This window comes from Rutilus rutilus (genome assembly GCF_951802725.1).
Source record: "Rutilus rutilus genome assembly, chromosome: 15".
Taxonomy (NCBI): Eukaryota; Metazoa; Chordata; class Actinopteri; order Cypriniformes; family Leuciscidae; genus Rutilus; species Rutilus rutilus.
Window position 1 is genome coordinate 32533254 of NC_140220.1, and position 20192 is coordinate 32553445.

The 20192-nt window shown below is 37.9% G+C and overlaps 3 protein-coding genes across 7 annotated transcripts; 1 reads left to right on the forward strand and 2 right to left on the reverse strand.

Annotated features, from left to right (window-relative positions):
- Positions 1-523: 523 nt before the first annotated feature.
- On the reverse strand, positions 524-6050 carry allc (allantoicase). Of its 2 annotated transcripts, none has more exons than XM_084433275.1 (11): positions 5572-5790; positions 5407-5457; positions 5223-5310; positions 4771-4890; positions 4597-4676; positions 4367-4499; positions 3227-3382; positions 2793-2866; positions 2605-2713; positions 2013-2140; positions 524-709 (listed from the first exon to the last, which is right to left on the reverse strand). In XM_084433275.1, exons 1-11 carry the CDS (start codon positions 5659-5661, stop codon positions 539-541), a joined length of 1200 nt encoding a protein of 399 aa, XP_084289401.1. In that variant the 5' UTR covers positions 5662-5790; the 3' UTR covers positions 524-538. The 2 variants fall into 2 exon arrangements, with proteins under 2 accessions (XP_084289401.1, XP_084289400.1); XM_084433274.1 differs by lacking the exon at positions 524-709 and adding an exon at positions 1067-1923 and having other exon boundaries at positions 5572-6050.
- A 1154-nt stretch (positions 6051-7204) lies between these two features.
- rps7 (ribosomal protein S7) lies at positions 7205-11261 on the reverse strand. 2 transcript variants are annotated; one of them, XM_084432575.1, is made up of 7 exons: positions 11160-11261; positions 10165-10248; positions 9986-10057; positions 9420-9563; positions 8436-8500; positions 7832-7982; positions 7205-7316 (listed from the first exon to the last, which is right to left on the reverse strand). In XM_084432575.1, the coding sequence occupies exons 2-7, from the start codon at positions 10237-10239 to the stop codon at positions 7239-7241; spliced, it is 585 nt and encodes a 194-aa protein (XP_084288701.1). In that variant the 5' UTR covers positions 10240-10248; positions 11160-11261; the 3' UTR covers positions 7205-7238. The 2 variants fall into 2 exon arrangements, with proteins under 2 accessions (XP_084288701.1, XP_084288702.1); XM_084432576.1 differs by having other exon boundaries at positions 10338-11162.
- Positions 11262-12022: 761 nt separating this feature from the next.
- On the forward strand, positions 12023-15586 carry rnaseh1 (ribonuclease H1). Of its 3 annotated transcripts, none has more exons than XM_084432578.1 (9): positions 12032-12162; positions 12280-12372; positions 12461-12588; positions 13280-13465; positions 13611-13710; positions 13997-14051; positions 14136-14220; positions 14362-14486; positions 15264-15586. In XM_084432578.1, exons 2-9 carry the CDS (start codon positions 12305-12307, stop codon positions 15348-15350), a joined length of 834 nt encoding a protein of 277 aa, XP_084288704.1. In that variant the 5' UTR covers positions 12032-12162; positions 12280-12304; the 3' UTR covers positions 15351-15586. The 3 variants fall into 3 exon arrangements, with proteins under 3 accessions (XP_084288703.1, XP_084288704.1, XP_084288705.1); XM_084432579.1 differs by having other exon boundaries at positions 12037-12158; XM_084432577.1 differs by having other exon boundaries at positions 12023-12372.
- The last annotated feature ends 4606 nt before the right edge of the window (positions 15587-20192 follow it).

A 20192-nucleotide genomic window follows, 5' to 3' on the forward strand; every position in this document is an offset into this window, starting at 1 on the left:
GTGGAAAAACCAAGCTGAAATATTCCATACTAATAAAGACACATCAGATATTTCACATTGACCTTTTCTCAAAGCAAAGTGCTGAGTGTGCAGTTCAGCCCCCCTCTGTCATTTAAGCTCAGCCCAACAAACACTTATCTTCCCCCGCAGCAAAGATCCCCGAGTGTGTGTGAGTGAGTGTGTTCATGTGTCTGCATGAGTGAGCATAATATACTGTAATTAATCACAATGCAGCCTGTTTGACTCCAGAGAAATGAGAGATGTCTGGTGCTGTCTACGTCTCCACATGCTCAAGCTGTTCAAGGACATCCAGAACTATATGCATAATCATATTTGGGTTTTTTAATTCGGCTTATTTGGGGTTTTGCCATTCCATGCTGCAATCTTAATATGAATTTAGTTTGTTTTGTAAAAAATAGTGGCATCTTTTCTCACTCTGATTCAATGAGTATATGTGTCCAGCACATTGGACCTCATTCATAAAACACAAGCAGAATGTGAACAGTTTGTAAAATCATTACATTTAATGCAACAATTTTCATTGGAATGGTTGCATGAACAATGACATTTCTTCTGCATGAATGAGGTCCACTGACTGTATTTTATATGGCTGGGGCACAGAAGGCCTGACCTGATTGCACTTGACTCCTGCAGAATCCTTATCAACTACGCCGACACAATTTGTCCTGCTACGGACCGCTGCCTTAATCTGTGGAGAAACATGACAAAATGATTGGGGGGGGGAAACAGCTCAATGGAAAATCTCTGCATCTGCAGAAGCTATCTGTGCAATTGTGCAGAGTAAATGCCAGAAAGTTTGAAACATGTCATTGAATGTCAAAATCCCAACTTGTTTTTTTTTTTACCAACTGTTCCGAGGGATAAGCACAAAGTGGAAGAAACGTCAAAGGAATATGTCAACAACTTTTCATGTGAATAGAGATAAGCTTGACTCAAAACATATTTTTTAAAATCAAAGACCAGTTGCTGCATGTTCCTGTATCGGAAAAATGTCAAAAAATAAATAAAAATACTTCCCATCAAAGAAGGACACATCAGGCATGATGAAGGAGGCATTTAAATGAATTATGCACTTTTATTCCTTTTATAATATAGCACTTTTGCTGAAAGCAGTGAAAAGATCTATTAAAAATCATTATAGAAAATACTAAAATAATATTAATTATTTGTAGTAGTATTTTAGATTCATTATTTTAAGTATAACAATAATTATTATCATATCCCAGAGCTGTTTCTGAGGTATGCAAGCAAATGTTTACAAAAATGTTAGTTGTTAAAATATTATACTTTGTATTAGATCATTCCCAGAATATTTCCAATGCTACTGTACAGTCTGTGCGGTGGAGTACTTATGTGTCTATGGACATACAAATCATGTTGGTTAACTTGAGACTGTCTTACTGTCAGCATTTGCTCACACCTTTGTTTTGTTTGCTTTAAAAATTAAAACAGATCTAGGCAAATGACAGAATAAGTATTGTATCTGAAATGTCAGATTTGGAAATATACGAGGCAAACAAAATCAGTCAAGTCACATTTTATATTGACAATAAAATTCAATGATTTACTGTACCACTATTAGGTAAATGTATAGTATAGTATTTGTATAGAGTACTATATACTTGTATATAGTATTGTAGTTACCACAATTATATTGTTAATATTTTAAATCACAGCTTATGTCATGAGCTTCATTCTTCCGTAGCCGTGTGTTGAAAATGCATGATGGCATCACAGTTTGGAGATTTGTTGAGGGTGAGTCACGCTGTTGGACACCGGTCGACCCCAGAGCCTGAGTCTGCTGACCCCTCCGTCAGGAGCTATGACCAGACGCACATGAGTCACAGGCCCACAATGCACCACAGACTCCCCAGAAAACAAGTGCCTGTGGTGTGCCATCAGCTAGATGAGGAAGATTGTGATCACATTTACAGAGAACAAAAAGGAATAAAGTTGAAGATGAAGGCAAATGAATTTGGGGCAATTCCTACTTTTTGAGGAGGAAGGAGAATTCTCCACTTGGGGCTTTTGTCAGAGCGCCACTGGTTAAGAATTAAATTGTTCTCCTCATCTGGGGTCAAACTGCAGGCCTCGATCTTGCAGGAGTCTGGAAAATTCCCTAAGACAAAAGTTTCGAGTTAAAAAGTTTAAAAAGTTTGGGGACGGTAAGATTTTTAAATGTTTTAAAATAAAGACTCTTATGCTAACCAAAACAGTAATAATATTACAATTTAAAATAACTATTTTGTATTTTAATATATTTGAAATGTATTTATTCGTGTGATGGCAAAGCTGAATTTTCAGCATCATTACTCCAGTCTTCAGTGTCACATGATCCTTCAGAAATCATTCTAATATGCTGATTTGGTGATCAAGAAACATTTCTATTATCAATGTTGAAAACAGTTGTGCTGCTTAATATTTTTGTGGAAACCGTGATACATTTCTTTCAGGAGTTATTTTATGAATAGAAAGTACAAAAGTCATTTAAGATGGAAAACGCAAGACAGAAAATGCAATAAAATTAGAATTAGCCTACTTAAAAAAAATTTTTTTTTAAATACTATTGAATACTTCTAGTACCTTTAAAATGGTTGGTGTCTAGCTCAATTTTGCTTATGATGCCAGGATGTCCTAGTCTGAGAATAGCCCACTCACAGCCTGGTACCAGCAATATGCCTTTCTCGTCCACCTGGAAAGCAAAACATGGGACCTGTGTGGGGTATAACTGATATCTATGATGTTTCCTAAAATGACTAGACTGCTTTTACCCTTAAAATTTTGGGCCGATCCAGGCGTCTGGCTGTCTCCCACCCGTCACCCATGTTGTCAGCTCTCCCTAGGGCTACGGAGAAGCACACATTCAGACAATCACAAAGTACTGATCTAGATCTCAAAATCTCCAAAAAAATCATTAAATAGACCTTAACTTATTTATTGGGAAGTGATGTTTAGTATTCATAAAAATGAAGTATGGATTGTTTTTTTATGATACGACTGATTGAAAGCAGAGACTGTTGTCTGTAAAAGTGGTCTGCATTTTAGATGTATCTCTTGGCTCAACTGAAAAAAAAACATAATGCCTCTTTAAAATGTTTCTCAACTTGTCAGCCCAGACAGCAACATAGTTTCGCACGTGTACCAGATGTGGGCCGGAACTAGGCCAACTCTATGGTGCTGTCTGGGAGTCCAAAGAATCACTCACCAATCATATTGCGTGGGTGACCGTAGTGGGCATCGCTGTAGCCTACGCATACGCCTCCATTAACCAGGGCAACAAGATCCACTAGGCCTTGGCCAGGCACAGTGGACCAGTCCTTCTTCCCAATGCCATAAACTTTCAGCCTTGCAATGCCACCATCTGCAAACATCAAACAAAAAAATGAAAGCTGAAATGTTTTTTTGAGTGGGTTGATAATCCAGAAAAGTGTGAACACTGTAGCAAAATATTGCTTTGCTTGTTTAAGCATCCCAACCAGCCCAACACAAACTCATTGGCTCAACCAACAGAGAGCAAGAGTCAATAGAATATAAAAGTATATATAAACGTTAAATATCTTGTCTCTATATAGAGTCAACATCAAATAAATTGTTTTATATTTCTCCATCTTTTTACATTCAATTATGTAATTCACATAATTGGGGTTTATGGGGTTCTTTCCCCTCATTAAAGCCATTAGGTCCTCATTCTTGTACCTTTTGTCTCTTTGTCAGATTTTCAAATACTTTTATGCTTCCAATCAAAGTTTGTCATGTTGTGCTTCACCTCGTAGCTGGTTCATAGCTTATTACATTTAGACTTTTTTTAAAACCCTGTGGGAAAAATACTTACGGAACCGAGGCTACTGAAAAAAAGTTGCACTTTAGAGTATGGTTTAGTTCAGGACTAACAATTTGACCGCAATGGCAGGCAGGGTGGCAGGGTGGCAGGGTGAATGCTAATATATTTATTTTCTGTTTGGTGACTCTATTACAAACTTCAGCTTTAATTCAGACAGAGCTACAATTCTTTCAACAATTCGTTGAAAGAATCTTTTCCTGTAGGCACCTTGGGCAAGAAATCATCCGCTAAGATAAATGAGTAAATAAAACACCACATAAAAAAATCTGGAAAAAACATACTCTCCAGTTTTAAGGTGGTATATAAATAAAACGTTAATATTTTATTATCACAAGCCTTCATTTGTATTCATTTTACAAAATGAATGGCTCTCTAAGATGTTGCTCTGTTGTAGCATCTCTCCCCAGGCAATTTTTTTTATTATTATTATGAATGATCACATTCTCTGTTTTGTCATTTTTTTTAAATTGCATCGAATGATTCATGTTGCGGAACATGTATTACCTGGATACATGTTGAGGCGGATATGGGTAACTCTGTGTGGATAGGTGACACTCAGGTAGTTGTGGCATGATTCAGAGTAACCCGGCTTCATCTCTGTCATCGGGACAATCTCCTTCCAGCTGTCTGAGTTCAGCTGTTCAACAAAAATTCAGACTGAGTGCTGTTCCCTCAGAAACACAGACTGTAGATTTTATGCATGATCTTCTAGCACACTAGACAATATTTTACACCTTTGCCACAGCTTCAAACTGGCTTGGGGAAGCTGCCATGCCTGTACGATCTCCTTCAAGAGTGAACAATGGAATCTGATCTGATTTAGAAGTGACATATATTAGATATAATCAAGGTAACCTTAAACTTTATCCTTTAACGTATACTTACAGGCCACGACCATAGATACCTACCAAGACACGCCACTTGAATGGAGGCGTATGGGGCATAGTTCCCCGTGAAGAACGACGTGTCCACATCAAAGCCATGAATAACTCCTGGAACTCCTAACTGTACAATGCACCAGTCGTGACCTTTAACACAAGATGAGAGACGCATGCATCTTTCATGAGATCACCAAATCTGTTGTAAGTACAGACGGAGCACTCTTTGAGATTAGAAAACATGCCCTGAAAGCCTGATCAGATGAGGAAGCATCTCAGTGTTGCAGTACATCTTTCTCACATGAGTTCATTTTACAGATCTTCAGAGAGACTAGATGGATGATAGAAGGATGTAGCCCGCAGCTATTCTGCTCTAACTCATACAGGTTCAACTGAACTCGCTCACTAAAGAGAAATGAGGAACACACAGAGCCCTATTTCAGTTTTACAGTGAACTTTGATTTGAGAAAATGGACTAATACCTGGAATTCTTTTCCTCCGGGATTCCCAGCCATCCATCCATTTCCCATATTCAGTAAATGCTGAGGCTATGAATTCTGGAGGGTCTCGCTTCAGGTCATTTTAGAACAACGTTTTTAATATCAGATAATTCCAGAAAAGTTTGAATACATGAATATTACCAGAGTACAAGCAAAATGACTTTACCTTCAATAGATTTCTGGCAGGGGCAAACCACTCATCTGTGGCAAAAATCACCTTTAATGACAACGTTAGTACTTTACTAGCAAATGCAATGTAACAAAGAACATATTTAAAATCTCATAAAGTGATAGGCATTGTTTAATATATTTAAAATGCACTGTTTTTCACCTTTCCTCCAGCTGTTTCACATGCGAGGTTGTTGAACTGCAGGAAATGTGGCTGACTGCTGGCCGCCTTCTGTACAGGTCGATTTGCCATGTTTATTCCAATTCCAATTAGATTTGAGCTAATTCTTTTTAGTTTCAAATGCAATTCTTGTTTAATATTACAAGGACCCAAGAAGAGGACGGTACATAAGCGCTAACTCGCTGCGATATAATAGACTGACTGATAATATTTAACTACCCTCTGCAAAACAACCTGTATAACAGAGCGAAGTCCATCATTTTTGATCAACAACTGTCACGTTTAATATTATGAACGTACAAAATGGATTCTTAAATACAATCGCAGGTCACCTGTAGTAACTCGAGTCAACATAAAAATGTGCAGTGTATATGTTGAATTTCTGGCGTACTAAAACTTTGAACTTTCCCAACCATGTCAGTAATGTGGTCTTTGTGGAAAAACAGCGCCCTCTGTTGCACAATAATTAGTTTCTTTACTTTTGTATTTATTACAATTATTTTATTTACTAAAACTTTGAACTTTCCCAACCATGTCAGTAATGTGGTCCTTGTGGAAAAACAGCGCCCTCTGTTGCACAATAATTAGTTTCTTTACTTTTGTATTTATTACAATTATTTTATAAATCTGAATATACATGTGGTGGAACATGGCATAGAAACATGGCTTATTTCTAAAATAAAACCCTAACTTTGTCTATCATTTTTTTTTCTTCAACTTAGTTATATCTGAAATGAGTTTTCATTGATAAGATATTTCTACTGTGACATTAAATATATCTTTGTAGCTTAACCAGAGAGCATTGCGTAAACAATGCCAAGGCCATCAGTTCAATTTTAATACATACTGATAGAATGCATTAATAATATAAATATTACATTTGTAAAATTATTAATTATTATACGTGACATGGCTTGATTATGCACATTTTGTATGGTCTCAAACACACGGCGACCACAAGGAGGGACATTACAAGCTTGAATCCGGGAACAGTTGTAGTACTTAACTTTTAATCACAGTTCTTTAAAATTCTCGTTTAATTTAGGATCTTTTCAAATAATGTGAAACAAAGAACCTAGTTTACTTGTATAGTATAGCTACAATCCCACTGAAAAATGAACCCAGGTTAGCCTACATTGACTTCATGACCATTTTATAAAATAGGATAGTCTTGTTCACCTGTTAGGTTGATGATAAAATCTTTCAATCTTAACAAATGCTTAGTTTTTTTTTTCTCCAATACTAGTACAGGAAATTGACCAACATGCTATCGGTGAATAACTCCTGACAAAATGGTCACCACCAATAACCACAGATGGACTGGTTTAGATGCATATCTGTTGGGAGCCAGGATTAGGCTAGGCATGAGTTTGGGCACTATAAAAGATACTGATCATTGTGGCGTCCATAAAAACAGGCTCAAAACATGTGACATTGCAATCTGATGAACATTTCTAATGTGCAGACAAGAGTGAAGTCATAGCAATCCTTACCACTTCAGAACACAGTCTTTTTCAGCCACAATGCTTTCATGAACATCTTACTCATAAGACCACATCTTATACCAGAAGTCACTCAATGACTTGGTAAAAGAATTGAAAAAAGACAGGGGACATGACAGTAAACAAATTTATTTTGTCATCTGCACTTTACAGTTGGAACTCCGGGAATTCAAATATCACATCCTTGCCTGTGAGCTTCTTGTAGACACCAGAGAAGGTCTCAACCTGAAACAAGAACCACAAATTAGTTTTAAATTAATATTCAGTGTAAAGACTAATTAAGAAATTGTGACAGTCACTTACAAATTGAAATGTAGAGCTGAAAATAAAGCTAAAGTATACTAATTGATGGGGTTTTTCAAAAGGTAAACATCTCCAGTTAAAGTCAAGGGTCAAAACAATCAGAGAACGATTACACCACACAAATCAAATTAGGACTGCTTGATAATTCATCACAAATCCCAAAATAGAACCTCAATTTGAACAATTAATAGTGTACACTGCATGGTTTACCTCCCCAGTAATGGCCCAAAGGGCTCTGGGAAGATGTAGGAATATACAGGACGCCGTCCACACCAGCCAGAAGCCGGGGACAAGCTTGCTATCCAACGTCGTGGAACGGGACTTTACGTCATGGCACCGAAGTGCTGCGCTCCCTTACGCCACACGGACAGAGCCACATGAGAGCCATCTCACAGGATGTCCACGTTGGGGTCACTGCATTTAAGAATAGTACTCACTTTGTGTTCAACGTTGTTTTGCTGTGCCTTGTCGAGGTGGACCTTGATGAGCCTGCTGCTGTCCAGTTTCACGCGAATCCTTTTGCCAACAATTTCGCTGGGGAAGACCAGGTCCTCAAGGATAGCATCATGCACATTAGTCAGAGTTCGGCTAAAGGAGAAGACACAGATTAAGTGGACAAGTTTAGTGTTCATCCACTAAACATTAGGTTCATGTCATCTAAAAACATGAAACATCCTAAATATAACAGATTTGAATGTACACCGCATGGTTTACCTCCCCAGTAACGGCCCAAAGGGCTCTGGGAAGATGTAGGAATATACAGGACGCCGTCCACACCAGCCAGAGGCCGGGGACAAGCTTGCTATCCAACGTCGTGGAACGGGACTGTACGTCATGGCACCGAAGTGCTGCGCTCCCTTACGCCACACGGACAGAGCCACATGAGAGCCATCTCACAGGATGTCCACGTCGGTTTACGATACGCTAACAGGCCGATCAGCACAACTCTGATACGGTAGGCATATTCACACTTAGAAAGCAAGCACTACTAACCCTGACTCCGCAAACACAGCTTCCAAAATGCAACAAGACGACATTTACCTCCTGGGACGCTTCTGCTTGTTTTTTGTGCGGCTTTTCCTTGTGGGTTTAGGCAGGATCCTTCTCTGGAAAAGAAGATCAATCAAGATTAAAACCATTAATTTGGTCGTCAACATGCTAATTCTTAAGCAACATCACATTATTGTGGCTCTAAATGGCATGTACACTGCATGGTTTACCTCCCCAGTAACGGCCCAAAGGGCTCTGGGAAGATGTAGGAATATACAGGACGCCGTCCACACCAGCCAGAGGCCGGGGACAAGCTTGCTATCCAACGTCGTGGAACGGGACTGTACGTCATGGCACCGAAGTGCTGCGCTCCCTTACGCCACATGGACAGAGCCACATGAGAGCCATCTCACAGGATGTCCACGTTGGTTTATCAAAATCACACTACGGCTAAGATTCATTTAAGTCAAAAGTTTAAGGACCCCATGAAATGACTTGACAAGCGTTATCTGGTCCAGTGCCAACACTGTGCAATTGAAAAAGGATGTTTGGCAGGATGTAGAAGGGCTTGTTACCCTTTCAAAAATATCTATTAGGTCAGTACAAGGTGAAGATGAGCATTTTAAATCTAAAGAGCATTTGATTTGGACAAATTCATTTTAATAGAACATACCTGCATAACTAATTTTTACTCTGGAGAGCACTGGATTGGACATTTACAATGTTTAGTTGTCCAGGCAAACTTCACAGGTATGCACAATTTTTAAATCTTAAGAGCATTTGAAAGTTACATCTCAATGTGTAGAATCACACTAGGATAAACAATGGCCTCAAACAAACAGACATGGACTAAAAGCCACAAGTTTAATTTGGATTTAATGAGGTCATTAAAATTCCACCCCAAATGACAATTAAAAATATTGCACTAAACACTAAAGCACAGTTTTAGCAGCAACATCAATAAATACAAAAGGACAGCACACCTAACACTTGTTCGACATTAAAAATCAGATGCTTAAAAAGGACGAGTCTTACCTGTGCGATGAACACCACATGCTTGCCGCTGAATTTCTTTTCCAGCTCACGCACGAGCCTCACCTGGATCTTCTGGAAGGACTTCAGCTGGGGCACCGGCACAAAAATGATGATGGCTTTCCTGCTACCACCAACCTCAATTTCCTGCAAGAAAGAGAGAGAATAAACAGTGTGAACAAGCACAGAATGCATAAATCTATGAAAGACTGAACCTAGTATTCACCAAGTTCTACTTTTTTACAGTGGAGGGCATATGCACTGCATGGTTTACCTCCCCAGTAATGGCCCAAAGGGCTCTGGGAAGATGTAGGAATATACAGGACGCCGTCCACACCAGCCAGAGGCCGGGGACAAGCTTGCTATCCAACGTCGTGGAACGGGACTGTACGTCATGGCACCGAAGTGCTGCGCTCCCTTACGCCACACGGACAGAGCCACATGAGAGCCATCTCACAGGATGTCCACGTTGGTTGTGTCAATTATCAGTTCAGCTATTTATTGTACTAATGCTGTAGCTGAACTACCGCAATGGTAATCATCCAAAATGAATGAACCCAAGTGTTTACCTTAGCAGCAGTGATGTGGAGCTCCCTCAGCTGAGCCTTCAAGTCAGAGTTCATCTCCAGCTCAAGAAGAGCCTGCATGAGACAGACTGAAGTTTATCATAAGAACGGTAGAAGAGGAGGATACAGATGCATGCATATCACATTTATAATAAAAAAAGTCATCAGTTGCTGAATTATACCTGGGAAATGCCAGACTCAAACTCGTCTGGCTTTTCGCCATTCGGCTTTACTATTTTCGCACTGGTACTGAACATGGCCTGTGTCTGAAACACAGAAACAGACTTGTAAGAATATAAACACAACATAGTATAGTAAGATTAGCTCACTTAAAAAGATTGTGCCATTTACTAACCCTCACTTTGTTCCAAACCTGAACTTTCACTGTTATACACAATAAGATTCTAGGCAGAATGCTGCAAACTGACAGCCTCAATCTCAATTTACTTTCATTTTATAAAAAAATGACTGTACAGAATCTGAGGCTGTCAGGTCATAACATTACGCACATCTCCTTTCGTGGTCCACAGATGCAAGTCATGGGTTTGGAAAAACATGAAGGGGAGTAAATGAACAAAATTATTGAGTGAACTAACATTAGTGCTACCCTTCAAAGATGACATACAATCTGATGCGTCTGTACAGGTAAGCAAGGAGACATGCTATTCATAAGACACCGTAATTTAATAAGTTAACCCAAATGTCTCGGCATTTAATCGAATTATTAATCAAATTTAAAATTCTAACTACGGCTGTTCTAAGTAATTCACCAGCTAGGCGGCTACCGTTAAGAAAACTATTTCTACTAACTACAAGTGTGTTCTTAGCATGCCGTTAGCATTGATTAGCTAGCACAGAATCACTACATTTACATTACAAGTTTAATTCTATCACAAATATAAGTCTTCGAGATATAGTACTTTACTTAATAGAGGCATTTTCGGGGATATTATAACAGCACATGGGCCGCAATAATACTCTAGTACAGCCACGTCTGCTAGCACATCTTAAAATTATAAATTCCTGTTTCTAAAATAGCCATCCATTTACTTATATACTCGCATCTAACGCATCTCAGTGAAAACATCATATAAAGCTCATGCATGGAAGTAAATATGACTTATTTTCCACATTTTAACTTGATATCCCTTTAGCTGGGCACATTCAGTAGACTCACCTCTTTCAACGACGGCCTGGGAAGAGACCGTATTCTCGCGAGAGGCCGGTAAAAGCGCGTTGGTGTGTTGCATGATGGGAAATGTAATCATCATCCTCGACTGCAGAGGGCACCCGTTCTTCTTATTTATCATGTTGTGTAAAGGAATAGTTGCAATATTTTGTTACTTTTTTTAACTGAAGAACATCATTATACAATATTATAAATGCATAGTTTCAGGGATTCTGGCTTTTTTTTTTTTAAACTGACTTGCTATCTATGAGGAAGTTTAAAAACACATGTCTAATCATGTTTTACAGTTTTCCTCTCAAATGGAGTTCCATGGTGATAAAAAAAAGAAAAAAAAAGTCTTTTTAAAGTTCGCGAGTACGACTTAATTTCCTTTTTTGTAATCATTTAACAACCTACATGATTTACTACAAAGATCCGCTGTTCATAAGCCATTTTTTACAGTCTGTTCATAAGAGTCATTCATTCGTACTGGTGTGCTGTGTGTTTACGATTCACTCTAAAGAGCCGGTTCATACGAGTCATTCGTTTGGGAATTGAGCTGCGCTGTTGCGCCGTATGTTTGTGGTTCAAAAAAGAATCGGCTCATAAGAGTCATATGTTTTGAAATCGGGCTGTATGGTTTCGACTCACTAAAATGAAATATCTCTCTGACCGAGTAGCATCTACATAATATTGCTCTGAACGCCTACTTTTAATAAGACCGAGGCCATTTAACTCAATGTTTCTATTGCTGTTTTTATTATTATTATTTTATTTTTATTATCTCAGTGTTGTGTCCTTCCTTCTTGCAACATGTCCACCACACTCCACTTCAGTTGGTGGCGGTAATACACTATGCCACCCATATTATTATTTAAGAAGAAGAAGAAGCTGTGAATCTGAAAAGCGTTTGGTCAGCCGACTGTTAACGTGGGTGCACATTCTGTGGAGGTTTTGCTAACGAAAGTCAAAACCGTTGGACCCATAAGCATTTTGTGAAAGTCTTTGGCAGGTTATTTTTATGGTTATTGTCATTTCAAATGCCACGACTAAAGGATATTGTAATGTTAACTCTGCTCTGAGCAGAGACTATGTTGAGATTGCCTGGGTTTTTCAATGTTGTACGCAGGACTCTCTGTAACGCCGCAGAAGATATGGGTAAGAAAGGAGCATTTTTCTACGCTGTGAGGAAAGGATTTAAACCAGGAGTATACCAAACATGGTGAACAGGCAGCTATATGACTATTTTCTGTACTTGTGAGCGCTTATTGCACTGCATTGCATGACCACGCATTATTTCTCTCCTAAAGGGAGGAATGTAAACATCAGGTGGATAAGTTTCCCTATGCAAGTTATAAGAAGTTTGCCTCTGAAAAGGATGCTTGGGCCTTTGTGAGGAGCCAGTCTGCAGCACCTGCATCTTTTGGGAGACCGATTGGTAATATCAAAGATGTTATACACCCCTTATAAAGATCTGCCATAATGATGCATCATCAATATTTCAGGTGTACAAGGGGAAGTATGATGGGATATATATCTTTCATTCATATATTCCAAATATTAAATGGTTTTTATTGCTAGTTTATGGAAAGATTAGAAAGATGTATTTGTAAATAGTTTTTTTTTTCTTCTTTTCTCATTTGTTCAAGTTTTTTATTTGAAATGTAAATCCTCCCCAAGTACCCCATAATAAGAGACTGTTCACCTCTAATATGTGCCATGTTGTATCACTGGATATTGCTTTGTTATAGAATTCCAGTTGATTGCAGATGTCCTGAGATATAATTAATTATTTAATTAAATACATACATTTTTGCCTATATGACAACTTATGTTAAGTTGTGGCACAGCTTACCCCACTCATTTTCGTCTTATCTCTTATAGTTGGTCACAGTTTCTTTGGTGTGTTACCAATTTAATCACAGTTTTTTGCCTTCACTAGTTTATTAAATGGCATAACTAATGAAATATGAGGCCATAAAATCTGTTAATGATAAAGAATATCAAATATACATTGCAGCAATTTACCCCATAACTACTACACAGATAAATGCTTATCTATGTATTGCTAGGCTGCTAAACTATACTATAAAGCAAGTGATTGCCATTATTTTTTGTTTGCATTTAAGGATGTGACTATGAGGTCCTCCCTCCTAGAAACGTGCCTGATTCCTCAATGGCTGTACCCCTTGGAAGTAAAAGAACCCATGAGGACTCTGAAGATGAGGGACCTTCCGGTCCGAAACGAGTGAAACTCATTGAGGTCCCACTGTCAAAGACAGCTGCAGCCAGTAGTGATGGATTTACGTATATGGGTAACTATTGTGTGTACTATAGTCTTGTTGGAGATAATGGAAATTTTAAATTTAAATCAAAACAGAATTAGTACACCAATATTAACGTTGTAAGTTCTACCATAGTTAAATGAAATGGGCTACTTTTTGCTGGGGGTTTTTTCAGGTGATTCTGTAGTGGTGTACACGGATGGATGTTGCTCCGCCAATGGAAAACGAGGAGCGCGTGCAGGAATTGGTGTATATTGGGGTCGTGATCATCCACTGTAAGTCATCTGTGATTAATGGCATTCTGGAAAAACAAACAGTGCAACTTCAGACAGCAATGCTTTCATATCCAGTGATCAACAAATAATTATAGTTCAACATTTTTACTTGCCTCACTGCAAAATATATATTTTTAGTTTTATAAATGTAAATACACACACACATTTATATTTATATATATATATATATATTATGTGTGTGTATGTATGTTTTTTTTTTTTTTTTTTTTTATATAATTTTTCTTTCTTTTTTTTTTATTGTCTGAACTTTTAATTCTTCTCTCAGTAATGTGGCTGAGAGGCTTTCAGGGAGGCAGACCAACCAACGAGCAGAATTACAGGTAAAAATTGTAAGGTGCTCATAAAACAGAGTTCTTTCTTATACCCAGTTATCGATAACTGTATCATTAAACATTTAATCACAGGCTGCATGCAAGGCACTCGAGCAGGCCAGAGAAATGAATTTTAAAAAGATTGTGCTATACACGGACAGCAAGTTCACCATTAATGGTATGCACTCCCTGCTCTTCTTTTCAAAAACTTGGTAAAATGTCTGGTCATTTTTTTTATTTTTTTATTTTATATGTATTTATTGTTATAATATATATATGTGTATGTTAAATGATTTTTTTTTTTTTTTACTTTCCAAAGGCATCACAAGTTGGGTAAAGACCTGGAAGTCTAATGGCTGGAGACTTAAAAGTGGTGGGGTCATAATCAACAAGGAAGACTTCCAAAAGCTGGATAAACTAAATGCTGACCTTGAGGTCGTATGGGTATGTTTTATCTGTACAATATGGCATCTGCTATTCTGTGTGTATAAGTTGTGCGTTTCAAGCATGATGTCCCAACCTTACTGTATAAACATTCTTTTAGCATGTAAATGTGCAGCTGTAGACTTTCTCAGTCCATCAATTTTGATAAACATGCAATGAGAGATGTCTTGCATCTCTTTGAATAATTTTTGCTAAAGCTGATATCTCAGGTGATTAAAGGGTTAGTTCACCCAAAAATTCAAATTCGTTCATTAATCACTCACCCTCACGTCGTTCCAAACCCGTAAGAGCTTCGTTTATCTTCAGAACACAAATTAAGATATTTTTGATGAAATCCAATACGATTTTTTCTCTTCCGTGTCAGTCTCTGACGCTGTTAGATAAACAGTGTCAGATAAAAGAAAAAAATAATAAATTCAGTTACAGAGTCCAACTCCAACAACATGAAATCAATATATGTAATAAATCTAATTTTCATCTATTGAAGACTATGCCATAACTTTAACTGAGAAGTTGAGAGATACCTGCAGGCTATTTGCTATTTGTTTTAATCTTATAATTACATTTTTGAAGGAACGATTGTGTTTGCAGCATATCACTTATTTCTGTGGTACAAACATTTTTAGGAATGTGTCTTCACATTACAGCACTAAACATCAGAACCCTTCTGCTCGCTTTCCAATGTTGTCAACGGTGCTTGGCAATAAAACAAATGCATGGCATAGCCAGTAAAATGTCTCCCTCTCAGTGAATATCTCTCTTATTCCTCATTTCTAGATGCATGTACCAGGTCATGCTGGGTACACAGGCAATGAGGAGGCAGACAGACTGTCCAGGATAGGAGCAGCAAAGCCCCCATGTTAGCACACTGTTGTCACATTCATTTTATAATGATGCATTATGTTTTAGGTGCCTAGGCTGTGGCTCTAGTTTGTTTATCCTTGATGGCTAATGCACTTTTTCTTATTTTGATCTTGGTTTGCTAGTGTTGTGATGTTGCAAACAACACTTGAAACTAGTTTTCTTATTTTCTGAAGAGTGATGCCTATCTAAAATGTTTGTTTTTGATTGTTCTGTCAATTAAATTGTCATGTTCGTGAGATTGATTCCTGGTACTTATTTTTCCATCTCAGAAACTCTTTTTGCCCACAAGCACTTAGGACATTTTTTGGGTGCATTACAAAGTGACAAAGAATATTTGTAGTGAGCGTGCCGCTGTTAGCTTCCGACATGACTAATATTGTGCCATGGTAATGTATTATTGATCCTTATCTTTGCTCTTTTCACAAATGTGTTTTCAGTTAAAAAATGGTCATTGCTTCAGAATGCACTAATGCTGAAATGCCTCCCTACGAACAGCAGGTGTCACTGCAGTTCATGCTGAACACTTGATGGACTAGATCTTATCTTTACAAAAAACAAGCTTTGCTCTTAGTTATTAGTGAGTCTTTCCCTTTCTTCACTTGGGTTATTTGAAGTACATGATGGTTATCCTAATTAAATCGTTTTTAGTATTTTTCCAGATACCTGGGGATAGCGTCATCCCATTCCATCAAACTGTTTTACAGAGAAGGATTTCTATTTTGCCCATAATTGTTTACTTATCCCCATGTTCCAAATCTGCATGACTGACAGTCATGGAGTCTATACAATGAAATGCATGCAAGTTTATCAATCAAAAAAAAAAAAAAAATACCTTGTGTGTTCTGCAGGGATGGAAAAGGTATGGAATGACATGAGGGTGAGTAGGCTATATGATGACAGATTTTTCATTTTTGAGTGAACTTATCTTTAACAATAAACAGTGAGAGTCCTGGCCTGTTGTTCATGTTCAATGTTCCAGAAATTCTCTCTTAGCGTCGTCATTTTTTCTCAAGCTTTATAACTGTCCTGTCCGATTCTCTGCTTTAAGCCTGCGTCTAGACAGAAGCCTTGAGTGTTGTCTTAAATACAGATAAGCTGCACAGCAGGCTGAGAAGGAGTGGAGGCATCTTCTCTTTTATGAAATAAACAGAGGTGAGAATCTCAACACGAGGGCCTCAGTGCGGTCCGTCCTGACCTTCGCTTGCAGGGCTCGGCTCCTCTGAGTTCCCGCTGAGATCCAAGACCTTCAGAGCGGGATGTACGGACAACAGTTATAGGTCAGGAGACTCGGACTGTCCTTGCCTGGTGAAAACAAGGAGGATTTAGTGCTCGTAACCTTTTGCGGCTTTAGGTTTCTTGAGCAGATTCTCAGATGTCTAATGAAAGTCTTATCTTGGGGATCTGAAGCTGAAAACTGTCCTCAAGCCTATAATGGAGAATGTAGATTAGCTCGTTTTATAATATTTATGGAAGTTGGTTGTTCCAACTGCTAACGTTTAGATCTCATCTGAAGGCTGTTTGATAATCAGACACCGTGATAATTTGTTGGAGATTAAGGGAAGGAGGAGGCACACACACCAACAAAAAAAACACACCCCATCATTACAGCACATCTGGTCTCTGCTCTCTTCAAAAACCATGTCACAGCTGACTCAGGCCCTCAAATCTGGAAGGAAGTGTAGGGGAATTTCCACTAATGAATCCAACAATCACACGATGAGGGCTCTTTGTGCAGGGACTTCAATGGAAACCACATTCGGAGCAGACACAGCGAGTCACAATCAAAGCCGTTACCACGGGAGCAAAGCTGCAGCTTGTAACCGAACAGACATCTGTTTCCATGACAGCTGTCTGGAACGGCATCAGCCTAACTAACTGCTGCCTCAGAACTAGTCTGACTGTTTGATATCTCTTGCGATAAAGACAGAGAAGATTCTGTCAGAATCCCTCGCAGCTTCTTGTTGTGATGCGCTAATGCGAAGAGAGAAGTTTGCATTTGTGTTTATTTTGTTCTTCTTTGAAGCTGCCGGAATCAGAGGCTGCAAAATAGTGGAAAGGAGAAGAAACACCCAAGAGAAGTAAACATATGGAGCGAACTACCCCGGTGAGCTCGACGGAAGCCTCTTCAGAGCGGCTGAGCTTCTGCGAAGGGTAGCTACAATAAAGACAAACAACTTAAATGCAAGTTAAGCTGAAACGACAACATGTGTGGCATAATGTTGATTACTACAACATTCATTTCGACTCTTCTTTTCTTTAAAAAAGCAAAAAACATCTGAGTTGAGAACAAGTGAGGCACTTGCAATGGAAGTGATGGTTCCAATCTGTCCCTAACCATGGTTTAACTACAAATAAAACCAAAAAACAATGGTAGCCACAAATTAACCATGGTTTTGCTACACTAAGTATTAAGTACGTTAACCATAGTTAAACCGTGGTATTTGTAGTAAAACTGGGTGTAAATGGTAATCAATCTGCCAAAAAAAAAAACAAACAAACATGATTACTACATGGTTAATTTTCCCAAGCGGTAAACATTAAAATACTTATTGTTTCTATAAGTCACCTGACGTGTGCACCATGCAACAGATGCATTGTAACACGATTTTAGTATGGAAAATTGTGGAAATTATGAAATTCACATATGCATTTATTATCTATGTATCTTATTGTGAACAATTCGTTAATGCATAGACTGTTTTGGTTTGTTTTTATCAAGAGTGTAATTTTAAATCAGAATGTCTCAATCTGATCTTCCGGTCAGAGAAACTGCTTACGAGAAACTCTACATCTTTTTTTTCTTTTTAAGTATAACTTACTTAAATGTTTTGCTTGTGCTATCTTTCCTTAAAATGGAGATTACTTGGTTTGATCATTTTATTTAAATAATATTCAAAAGCTTGAATTCAGATCTGCCTCTATTCAATACAAATGGGTTGAACCAAGTTCTGTCCTGCCTGTTTTTTTAAATTATTATTATTCTATGATCCGTTTCACTCAGGTGTAGGTCTACTTCACAATATGGAAGATTTGATCTGTCGCTACTTCCATTACATTGTGACTTTAAATATAAAAAAAATTGGTCCGATTTGCTTCTGTTCAACATTTTTGCTTTGAAAATGAGGGTTGAGTCAAAATAATTTTTTGTGGCATCAATATTTTGCACTGCTGTGTTGTCGATTGAGCTTACCGAACCCAAAACATTCATTTTTAATAAGCCAGTGTTTCCGGTTCTGCATGGTTTAGATGCCCGCCTGTTGGTCTGCTGTTTGCAAGGGCAAGGCCTTCCCGCAGAGAGTGGCTTGACAAGGTGAGCTCCAGCACTGCGGCACTCTGCAGCTTTCGTTCTCTCTCGCTTCACCCTCCCTATCTCTCAGACAGTACACCTGCTTAGGAGCTCTCCCAAACCCTCACTACTCTGAGATACCACCTTAACCACTGCATGGTCTTATATGCACATCAGAACGCAAAGTCCTTGACCCAAATAGTGCAGATGGCCATGCTCCGAACTGCCACTTAAAATCAGTGAGCTCAGGAGAGTCTGCCGTGACGCCTGGCCTTCAGGCTGCCTCAGACTGTGTGCGTATGAGTCTGACTCATCAAGCTACCAGAGAACTCAATTTAATCCCACAGCAGGAGAATAATTCTCTTAAAGCTGAAAGTTCCCCACCACGTGCTCGCTCATGTACCTCCTCACACGTAACGAAAGCGAACCAGTCGTGCTGGATTTTTAATGATACATTTGTCAAGCAGCTACCGAGCGATGTTTTCAGCAATTGTAATGGAGAAAAACAAAAGGAACATCTGTGTCTCTGTCACCCTTACTTGCACAAAAAGTTGTTAGATTGTTAAGAAAATCTTTCCTTGCTTTTTTTGCCTTCTTTCTTTCTTTCTTTCTTTCTTTCTTTCTTTCTTTCTTTCTTTCTTTCTTTCTTTCTTTCTTTCTTTCTTTCTTTCTTTCTTTCTTTCTTTCTTGTCACAAATGTATGAATGTCATTGTGTTACACATCACAAGAAAATACCAAATCAAGTGGCATCTGTAAAAATATTATGTTGGAATTTTCTCAGATTTAAGTTCACTTAAAAAATATTTTTGTGCAGTTTGACCTGACTGGTCATTTTAGTATATGTATGTATATGTATGTATGTATGATATATATATATATATATATATATATATATAAAACATTTGGACACTTATTTGGTTGGTTGTAATTGTGAGATATATAACATATATATATATATATATATATATATATATATATATATATATATATATATATATATATATATATATATATATATATATACAAAATATCAAAACAAGTTGCATTAATCATAAAGAAAGATAAGCAACAACAAAAAAAATTATAATAATATTAATTCATTATTATTATTATATATTTTGTTGTTGTTGTTGCTTATTATCTTTCTTTATGATTAATGCAACTTGTTTCAATATTTTGTTATATATTGCAATAATATTCATACATGTGCCTTAAGTCTCTACATACTTTTTAGGGCTGTATATTTATATATGGTATATTCTGTAATCGTGCAGAAAGGAACATATGTAATTTGTTTGGAAAGGTTTATTAAAAATAATTTTTGATGGACTTTTACATACATTTTCAGAGCAATCCACCTCACTTGGTGGTGTAGTTACTAGATAACTATCTGAGTCCTCACCTTGACAGGGCTGCCAGTCAGATTTGGCGTGATTTCAGCTGCCCTTGACCATGAGACGAGATACCACAGAGAGGAAAAGACAGAGAGTTAGAGAGAGAATGGTAGCGGGGGTGACAAGGTGAAGAGCAAATGATGCCATTAAAGGCAACAGCT

What these genes read in the sequence shown, in the direction of transcription:
- allc (XM_084433275.1), bottom strand. Translation starts at nt 5,661, where the DNA reads ATGGCAAATCGACCTGTACAGAAGGCGGCCAGCAGTCAGCCACATTTC. An exon ending in TCACCCACGCAATATGATTG is followed by an intron (nt 2,867 to 3,226) that starts GTGAGTGATTCT and finishes GCTTCTCCGTAG; the next exon opens with CCCTAGGGAGAGCTGACAAC. An exon ending in TTCTCCTTCCTCCTCAAAAA is followed by an intron (nt 710 to 2,012) that starts GTAGGAATTGCC and finishes GTTTCTCCACAG; the next exon opens with ATTAAGGCAGCGGTCCGTAG.
- rps7 (XM_084432575.1), bottom strand. Translation starts at nt 10,239, where the DNA reads ATGTTCAGTACCAGTGCGAAAATAGTAAAGCCGAATGGCGAAAAGCCA. An exon ending in TCCACATCACTGCTGCTAAG is followed by an intron (nt 9,564 to 9,985) that starts GTAAACACTTGG and finishes TCTTTCTTGCAG; the next exon opens with GAAATTGAGGTTGGTGGTAG. An exon ending in AAAACAACGTTGAACACAAA is followed by an intron (nt 7,317 to 7,831) that starts GTGAGTACTATT and finishes TTCTTGTTTCAG; the next exon opens with GTTGAGACCTTCTCTGGTGT.
- rnaseh1 (XM_084432577.1), top strand. Translation starts at nt 12,242, where the DNA reads ATGTTGAGATTGCCTGGGTTTTTCAATGTTGTACGCAGGACTCTCTGT. An exon ending in ATCTTTTGGGAGACCGATTG is followed by an intron (nt 12,589 to 13,279) that starts GTAATATCAAAG and finishes TTTGCATTTAAG; the next exon opens with GATGTGACTATGAGGTCCTC. An exon ending in CAGCAAGTTCACCATTAATG is followed by an intron (nt 14,221 to 14,361) that starts GTATGCACTCCC and finishes TACTTTCCAAAG; the next exon opens with GCATCACAAGTTGGGTAAAG.